Source organism: Gracilinanus agilis, chromosome 4, assembly GCF_016433145.1.
Source record: "Gracilinanus agilis isolate LMUSP501 chromosome 4, AgileGrace, whole genome shotgun sequence".
NCBI classification, from domain to species: Eukaryota; Metazoa; Chordata; class Mammalia; order Didelphimorphia; family Didelphidae; genus Gracilinanus; species Gracilinanus agilis.
In genome coordinates, this window is record NC_058133.1 from 177,248,255 (window position 1) to 177,257,766 (window position 9,512).

General features: G+C 44.6%; 1 protein-coding gene across 1 annotated transcript in view; it reads left to right on the forward strand.

Annotated features, from left to right (window-relative positions):
- The first annotated feature begins 3,270 nt into the window (after nucleotides 1-3,270).
- Nucleotides 3,271-9,512, forward strand: part of LOC123247454 (septin-4) — a 16,108-nt gene continuing 9,866 nt past the window's right edge. Inside the window, exons 1-4 of the mRNA XM_044676352.1 lie at nucleotides 3,271-3,423; nucleotides 3,771-3,864; nucleotides 4,352-4,438; nucleotides 4,926-5,049. Coding sequence (XP_044532287.1) covers nucleotides 3,358-3,423; nucleotides 3,771-3,864; nucleotides 4,352-4,438; nucleotides 4,926-5,049 — 371 coding nt within the window. The 5' untranslated portion in view covers nucleotides 3,271-3,357. The remainder of the gene's footprint in view (nucleotides 3,424-3,770; nucleotides 3,865-4,351; nucleotides 4,439-4,925; nucleotides 5,050-9,512) is intronic.

Sequence of the window (9,512 nt, forward strand, 5' to 3'; positions counted from 1 at the left end):
CCCTAGGCTTGGGTTCAAATTCTGCCTTCAGCATTTATAAGCTATGGGACTATTGGCAAGTCATTTTATTTCTCTGAGCCTCAATTTCCTCATCTGTAAGGTAGGAATCAAAGGATCCTAGGTCTAGAGCTGGCAGAGACTTCTAAGGCCATGTAGCCCAAGCCCTTCATTTTGCAAATAAACTGAATAATAAATATCTATAGTAACTATCTTAGAGGTTTGTTTGGAAGCTTAGATGAGATAAAGTACTTCAAAGCCTTATATAAATGGCAGTTCTTCATCTTTAGATGACAAGACAGAGGCTAAAGGTAGAAAATAATTTGGCCACTGACTCAGGTGAGATCACCCAGAAGTTTAACCTTGGGGAGAATTCAGTCTATAATTCCTTCTATACCTAGACTAATCATCCCTAGTTAAGAGGACAAGTCATATTGTTCTCCCCAAATCCTTCCCTATCACCCATCTCTCCTACCTTCTTGTCATTACCGAAACCACCATTGCCACCAGGAAGCCAGCATAGGCTATGATATGCAGTGGGTAAAGATGACAGAACTGGTCTTGGGTTCTAGGCTTGATTTTTCCTCAGCCTTGCTAGGGGACTTCAGAACTGGTTATATTCCTTGATGTCCCTCTTTCTAGAGGTAGTTAGTGACCCAGTGGTAGGACACGGGGGCTGGAGTCAGGAAGAAGACCTGACTTTCAGTCTCTCCTCCAATACCTATGAGCTGTATGACCCTGGGCAAGTGACTTCACCTCTGTCTGCTTGGGTTTCCTCATCTCTGAAATAGGGAGAAAGTACCTACCTCCCAGGGTTGTTGTCTCAAAGGAGGTATTTGTAAAGTGCTTAGCACAACCACTTGGCACATAGCAGGTACTTAATAAATACTTTTGCCTTTCCTCCCCTTCTATCCCCTGGGGAAGAGAGTCTGCTTTAGGGGGTAGCAGCTCAGGTAGAAGTCAAACCTGGCAACCTTGACACATCTACCATATTATCCCCTTCCCCCATTCTCTCCCTTCCTCCCCCTCTAACAGGGCTGACTGCTCTGTCACAGTGGAGTCTAGAGGGAGGCAGGACAAAATGAGGTCCTCATAGGAATTCCCCAGGATTTTGGGCTGCCAGCCAGAGTGACCCTGCAGTCTACCCCCTACCCCACCCCTTCTTCCCTCAGGGACATCATGAGCATCAGGGATGGAAAGAGCCTTTTTAGGTCAAGTCCTACCCCCAAGCCAGCCTCTTTCTATCAATAAACTCCCACATTCTGGGTTCCAGCTAGAAATGGCCTTAGGGATGCAGTTCCCTCTATTTTCCCATCCTCTCCTCTCCCAAGGTCGCTGGTGGCCATAGCAACAGGCAGGTTGTAGGGGTTTAAGCCTGGAGAGTCTGGGGACTGCTTTCTTTATGTTTGCCTCTTGCATAGAACAGAGAAGCAGTGGAGTTTGGGATTTGGCTTACTAAGTCCTTCTCCTTCAGTTCTTTTGTTTGTGAAAGGGGAACAAGAAGAGGGATGTTTCTTGGATGCCAACTCTCCCTGCTCTAGGCCCGTGGCTCTAGACTCTAATCATTAGGGGCTCTATAGACATCTCCCACCTGTTCTGCCCAGGTCCTCAGAGGGTGTTAGTTTCTATGATGACATGGGCCCAGAAGCCTTTGTCCTTTGTCCGAGAATGGCACGTGGACATCGTGGGGCAGGGTTGTGCCCAGCACCACCAGGCTCCTGGCAGAGGGTACTGCCCACCAAAGGAGAAGGACAGTGGTGGTGGGGAAAGGGGGAAGGGAGGTGGCAGGGGATAAGGCCCATCCCCAATCTGGTTTAGGGATCTGGGGGCAGGACTATGCAGATGAGCCTCTAGATATGCTCTACTCTCTGCCTTCCCCACCAGAGCACATTCCCTGAATGTCTGACTGCCAAGAAGGTGCCTCACTGTGGCAGTGCCATCCAGAGGAGAATAATCTCTGGCCTACAGTTACTCATCTGGCACCAGGTAGAGCTTGGTTAAGGGAAGATTGGCTGATTAGTCATTCTCAGTAATACCTGTCCTAAACTGGTACCAAAGCTATTAGCGGCACAACTAAAGACAAGATTGCTCCTTCAATTCTCTTAACAAGTTTCTTCTCCAGTTAAGGAGGGGAAGAGAAGCTAGGGACTGGATGGGATCTTGCAGCCCTTCCCTCTTCTTTTTCATAACTTTCCTATTCCTTCCTCTTCTCTCTGTAGCCCCTCTCTACTTCTATACCCCAATGGAACATTTACCACTTCCATGTTAAATTGAATTGCTCTCCCTCTGCTTCTCTAGCCCTTGGAGGAATTAATGTGTTTGAGACCAGGGAATTGGGAAAGAAATGAAATTCCTGGGGTTTTCTTATGGTTGATCAAAACTTTCATTACCAGGAAATTTTTTAGGGTGTTGGCCCAGCTCCTTCTCAAAGCCAGCAACTCCGGAGCAGGGAAACTTAACAGACCCAGCTTGGAAAGGAGGGACAGGTTCCCCTGCTCTCTTTCTGATCTCACGAGGAAGGCCTCTGCAAAACCAAGACTGTTCTATTTCTTTCCTGACTTCTCTATAGCTTAGCCTTATTCTCTCCCTTGGTGATCCTGGCTATCTCTCTTCTCTGCTTGCCACATATTCCTAGTTATCAAGTCTCTCCTGCTACTTCCCTAGCTGGGTCTGACTCTCTGGACTTTAAGGTGGTACCTAGGTTTCAGCCATGTCCAGTGCCTCCTAAATCTCTAAAGAATTGGTTCCATTTAGTGTTCAGATGTGTGGTGGAGAAAGGCAGGGAAGAGTAAATTCATCTGAATATGTTCCCATGGTCCTACTGTGCCTCAAAATTTGATGCCTTAGTACCTTGGTGAGATGTAAAGGATGTGTGTGTAAGGGGGAGGGAAGAGATTTTGTCCAGTAAAGGGGAACTCTGAATAGAGCAGAGGCTGGAGAGAAGGTAAGTATGATGAAGAATTTCTACTTTCTTCAGCTTTGCTAACTTATGCTTCATTCCCCTTTAAAACAAGCCCATTCTTCTTTCCTGTTCTTCCTTCATTCTCTTCTCTCCTTCCTCTCTCCCCCACCCCCAACTTTTCCCCACTTACTTCTTACTGCTTTTTGCCTTTCCTCTCTCCTCTCATCCTTCCCTTCCCCTACCAGATTAAGAGATTCCTAGAGGACAATGAGGAGGCAGAGCTGGCTGTGTTTGTAAAAGAGTTCCCTGGAGGAGACCTTTCCCATTCAGAGGGATGTTCTCAACTACAACTCCCTGCTCTCCTGGATCCTTTCGAAGAGTGTGAGAACAAGGATTCCCGGACGCCCTCTCGAATCCATTCAGAAACCCATGCTCACCTCTGCATCTCTTCCACAAGCATGATCAGCACCTCTAGTAGGCCTCGAAGCCCCTGGGGCAAGCTGGACCCTTATGACTCCTCTGAGGTAAGGTATTCCCATTTTTTCTTAAGAGAGACTGAGAGACATGGAAGGGAAGGGTGTTCTTGAGTTTCAGGGCTGCTTGGGAGTTTCTGTCCCTACTTGGTAGACACTATCATGACACCCCTGAAAGGTCCTTCTTTATTCTCTGGGACCAATGGAATTGGGATACCTGGTAAGAGTCAAGAGAACCAGGAGGATAGGCTAGCCAGAGTTAATCTAGCCTGGAATCTCCAGGTCCAATGTAAGATCATGAATGCCTGGGTTGTGGGTGTTTGGGAGGAGGATAAATCCGAGTTCAGGCAATTCTGTTATGTCTTTACCTGAATAAAACTTTACTTCCTCTCTGACAGGATGATAAGGAGTATGTGGGGTTTGCCACCCTCCCCAACCAGGTTCATCGAAAGTCCATGAAAAAGGGCTTTGACTTCACCCTCATGGTGGCAGGTATGGTAGGGACTGGGGAGTGTCCTTTGGGGAAAGAGGGGATAGAGATACCAAGGAAGCATCAAGGGCCACATCTACTCTAAATTATTGGCAGAAAAGGTACTAGGGATGGGAGGAAGTCGAGGCACAGGACAAGTAGCTAAAGAATGTGGATTGGAGACAACAGTGCAGTGAAAAGAACCCCCAACTAGGAAGCAGGACACTTGAGTTCTAGTTCTGGTTCTGCTGCCCAAATACCGAGGTGACTGTGGGCAAGTTGTTCCTTCTTTTGGGGGCCTTCTTCCTTTCTAAATAAGCGAGGTAGATCAGATGAATTCTAAGATACCCTTTTTTAGCTTTAATATTTTAGTCAGAATAGGAGAGAGAACTATTACCAGTTCCCTTCCACTTTATCCCTACCCCACCATACCATTTTCCTGGTGTAGGAAGACATCTCCTTATTGTTTCCCAGACCTAATTGGGTGCCTCTGCCCTCTCTCCCCACCAGGAGAGTCCGGGCTGGGCAAATCCACCCTCATCAACAGTCTCTTCCTCACTGACATGTACCGGGACCGTAGATTATTGAATGCTGAAGGTGAGCACAAGGGAGTGAGTGGGTTGGCTAGAGTCAGCAAAGAACAGACAGACTTGCCCCTTCTCTCAGGACCCTAATGCTCTCAGGTCCCGATCTCTCCAGATCCTTATAAAGGGTTGAGGCTTCCCTGTGATGACTCCTGCACAGTCTGGCAGCCCTTCGCAGGGTAGTAGAAGGGGCAGTGGCCAGAGTCATGTGCTCTTAAATGGGTCTCTGACCCCCTAAGGATTCCGGGAATCCAGAGAGAATCCTGGAGCAGAGAAGAGGCTGGGGCTAGAGCCAACAGCCACCGGCATTTCCTGTGTTGGGAATTGTGCAGCTTGCTGGTTCCCATAGAAAAAGCCACCCAGATAAGGGTGAGACTGGAGGAGGGTGAGGAGGTCTGGGAAGCGAGGCCAGACACCTGGATTTTGGTCCAGAAGAAGCCTATGTGATTTGGGGTATTTCTCCCTGTCTCTACTTGGGCCTCAGTTTTTCCCTTCTTCAGAACGGATCACGCAAACAGTGGAGATCATTAAGCATACCATGGACATCGAGGAGAAAGGTGTCAAGCTGAAGCTCACGGTCGTGGATACACCAGGTTTTGGAGATGCTGTGAACAACACTGAGTGGTACAGCTCTCACTGACCCATCCCTAATCACCCCGATAAGGGTGAAGTGGTTGGGAGGAGGGAGGATGAGAGGGAATCAGATCCAGGAGGGAGAGGGAGATGTGTCTGACTATGGGGTAAGTCTCAAACAGCTTTATTAGAGCCTCAAGCCTTGTGGCTGGCCCCTGGTTGGGACACACACGCAGCTTACATATTTGTGCTACGGTGCTTTGAGATTCACAAAAATTATATCCTTGAAGCACCACTGTGTGTTAGGTAGTAGTGCAGCAATTATTACCATTTTCCCTTTTCAGAGGCTCAGATAAATTAAAGCGATTTGCTCTAGATCACACAGCTAGTTAATGTCAGAGCCAAAAGTTGAATTTAGGTCTTTCCTGATTCCAGGTCTGCCATTCTTTCTACTGTGCCAATACTGTCTTTCAAATGAACAATAATAACTGTGAATTGGGGAGGAGAAAAGCGAGTGGCTAAGGAGAAGGACTGGGTATTCATTTGTTCAAAGTCCAGGCCCAGAAGCAAAATTTTGTAAATGAAGCCATTCTGCAATTAAATTCAATTCAATAAACATTTCTTATGTGCCCACTAGTGCATGTCTCTGTGCTGGGTTTTAGGGATAGAAGTCAGTCAACATACAGTTATTAACACTGGGCGACCACTATGTTGGATATATAAAGAAGGGCAGAAAACAGTCTCTGCCCTTAAGGAGCATATATTCTAAAGGAGGAAATAAGCATGTAAATAACTAGGTACACAGAAGCTATTTTCAGAGTTGATTCCCAGAAGGGAAAGTATTAGCAGCTAGAAGGGCCTACTGCAGAAGGTGAGATTTGAGCCTAGTCTTGAAAAAGAAGCTAAGGGGGCAGCTAATTAGCACAGTGGATAGAGCACCAGGCCTCCAGAGGGGAGGGTTCTGGGTTCAAACCTGGCCTCAGAAACTTCTTAGTTGTGAGGTACTAGGCAAGACACTTGACCCCAACTGCCTAGCCTTTACTACTCTTCTGTTGTGGAATCGATACTAAGACTGTAAGAGTTTCTTAAGAAAAGAAAAGAAGCTAGGGAGATTAACAGGTGGAGGTAAAGAGAGATTCCATGCACGAGAGAGAGCTTGGAGAGACAGAAGACCGTGTGCTACTTTAAAGGAACTACAAGTGGGTAGGTGTAGATGGATTGTTGAGTTAGGGGAGAAGAATAAAGAAATGTAAGAAGACTAGAGAGGCAGAAAAGGACTAGGTTATAAAAAACTTTACATGATAAACAGAAGGTTTAATATTTGATCCTCGAGGTAATGGGGAAGGTCATTGAACCACATTGGTAGCTGAGTAAAGAATGAGTTGGATTAGAGAGGAAACTGAAGCAGGGCGAAGACCAGTTAGAAGGTGGTTGTACCAGATCAAATGAGAGGTAATCAGGGCCTGCACCAGATGGCAGCTGTGGGAGTGGAAAGAAAGAGGCATCTACAAGAGAGTTGTGAAAAGTAGAAATGAGAAAATTTGGCAAGGGATTGTTGTGTGTGGAGTAAGTGTGAGTGGGGGGGTCAGGATTAAGGACCTACTAGGTAACAGGGTGAATAGTGGTGCCCTTGATATTTTCTTTGGGGGGTTGTTGGTGAAAGATAATGAGTTCTACTCTAGACATTTGAGTTTAAGATGACTCTAAGACATTTATTTCAAGATGGCCAAAGGGCAGCTGGTAATGCATGACTAGCTCAGGAGGGAGACTATGGTTGAATATATGCATCTAGATAGAGATATGTCATCTGATCTGCATAGAGATAATTGAACCTATGGGAGCTGATGAGGTCATTATGTGGAACTGTAGAAGGCTGAGGATGGAGATTTGATTGGGGGGCATTTCTTTTAATGAGTGTGACACAGATGAAGGATCAGCAAATGATGGCATTTGGGAGGACTGAGGTTCAAATCTGACCTCAGATACTTCCTAGCTGTGTGGCCCTTGGGCAACTCATTTAACCTCAACTGCCTAGTCTTTACCACTCTGTTGTAAAATCAATTCTAAGACAGAATGTAAGGGTTTAAAAAAAAAAAAAGGGAGAAAAACTAGGGAGATTAACAGGTGGAGGTAAAGAAATTCCAGGCATGTGAGAGCAAACAGAAAGAGAATCAGAGGATAGTATATTCATCTAGAAAATCTGGAGAGCAGAGAGAGTCAAGGATGAGAAAGTGGTCAAGTGCTACATGCTCCAGAGAGGTCAAGAGGGATGAGAACCTAGAAAAAAGTCATTGTTTGGCAATTTAAAGATCCTTAGTAACTTTCAAGAGGGAAGTTTCGGGAATGATGAAATCAAAAGCTATATTGCAGAGAGTTTAGAAAAGAGTGAGAAAAGAGACAAAGGATAGGCAAATGTAGATAACTTTCTCAGGGATGTTAGCCACAAGGGGGAGGAGTTATTATAAGATGATAGCAAAAATGGATAAAAATAAGGGTTTTTCAAGACTGGAGGAATGGGTATGTTTGTAGGTAGCAGGGAAGGAGCCAATAGATTAGACGGAAGATGAGAGAACATGGGGATGATAGTGGGTGCAATCTTCTGGAGAATATGGGATGGGATGAGATCAAGAGTACATGTTGAGGTGTTTGCTTTGGTTTCCTCTTCGCACAAGATCAGAGTGAAAGGAGGTAGTGCTAGAAGGTGTTAAATAATGGTAGGTAGAGAGAAGGGAAGAAAGGGAAGCTCTCCAAGAACGACCTCACATTTTTTGGGAGAGGAAAGGAGGCAAGGCCCTCAGTATGGGGGTAGGGGGAGGAAGTTATGCTATTGAGAGGCTTAAGGAGGGTCAGAAAGATTTGGAAGAGCTTCCATAGGTAGTTGTAAAGAGACATGATTAGGGAGGAATAGAATCCTTGTCTTGCTGCAGTGAAGGTTCAATTAAGAATTAGGCAGGATAGATTTGAAGTGAGCTCAGCCAGCATGGTTTCATGATTTTCTCTTGCTCTGTTCCATAGCACAGGAACAGAAGTGAAGGATAAGGGTGGTGGGATTTAGCCAAGGTTGGAGTTTAGCATGACATTTGGACAAAAAGGGCAAAGGATTAGAGGGTAGAGGAATAGTGTAAGTTGAGTTGGTTTACCAAGGTTTGAGATAGGGGAAAGGAGAATAAAACAAGCATTTATATAGCATCTAATATGTTTCAGGCACTATACTGAGCATTTAAAGAGATATTATCTCAGGGGTAGCAAGGAGACTTAGTAGAGAGCAAGCCAGGTCTGAAGAAGGGAGATCCTGGTTTCAAATCTGGCCTCAGATACTTTTTAGCTGTGTGATCCTGGGCAAGTCATTTAACCTCAGTTACCTAGCTTATACTGTTCTTCTGTCTTGGAACCAATACTTAGTATTGCTTCTAAGACAGAAGAGTTTTTTAAAAAACATGACATTTGTTCCTTATAAAAACCTTTTTAAGTAGTTGCTATTATTATCTTCATTTTATAGTTGAGGAAATTGAGGTGAAAAGAGGTTTAAGTGACTTGGCCAGAGTTACACAATAAGTACCTGAGACCAGATTTGAACTCAGATATTCCCAACTCTAGGTTCAGCTTTTTATCTACTGTGCCACTAGTTATAGGGAAGGAATCCAGTTCAGGAGTGATTGCCAGAGAAGAGCAGAAGGGTAGAAGGAATGGAGAATCCTGGTCAGGATAAAGAACAGGGTTAGGGATCAAAAGACATAGGGAAACTAGAATGGGAAAAGCTTATCATCAAATAAAGGAATTTCAAAGTTCTTCAACAGAGAAGTGGATGGTGAGGTGATAGCACAGCCAAGGTTTTATCTTTATATAGCTTAAATGAAATGGAGGAGTATAAATAACGTCATGGTAATTGAGTGGATTATGGAACAGATAAGTTAGAGTATTTGAGGGGAGCATCAATATTATGACTTGAGGAAGAGAAGACTACTGTGAACCAGGCACTGAATTCACTGAGGAGATAAAGACAAAAAGCAAACAATCCCTTCTCGATGAGTTTAACCTTCCTCTGAAGGGGATATATCATTCACACAGATTCATAAATACAGTATAATTTGAGGAGGGAGAGAATAGCAACCCCTTCAGGATCATGGATGAGGCAATACCAGCCTCTCTTAAAAGAGATTTCTAAGTGGCCCTTGGGAAAGAGGGATTGCATTACACTAGAAAGGGAGGCAGGAGAGAATTTGTGAAAGGAAGTAATACGAAATAAGTTTGGAAATGAAGGCCTCAGGTAGAGTATAAAGGGATTTAAAATGGCAGGCTGAAAAGTGTGTATTTGAGCCTATGGGAACAGGAACTACTAAAGGTTTTTGAGTGAGGACCTTGCCATGTATTTACCTTGGCTGTCCTTATTTTTTCCAGGTACTTTAGTAACTTCTATAATAGTTATATTTATGGGAATGAAGGGAATGCATAAATGTATATGTATATACATATTTTCTATACAACACTATATATTATATATTATATATATATAT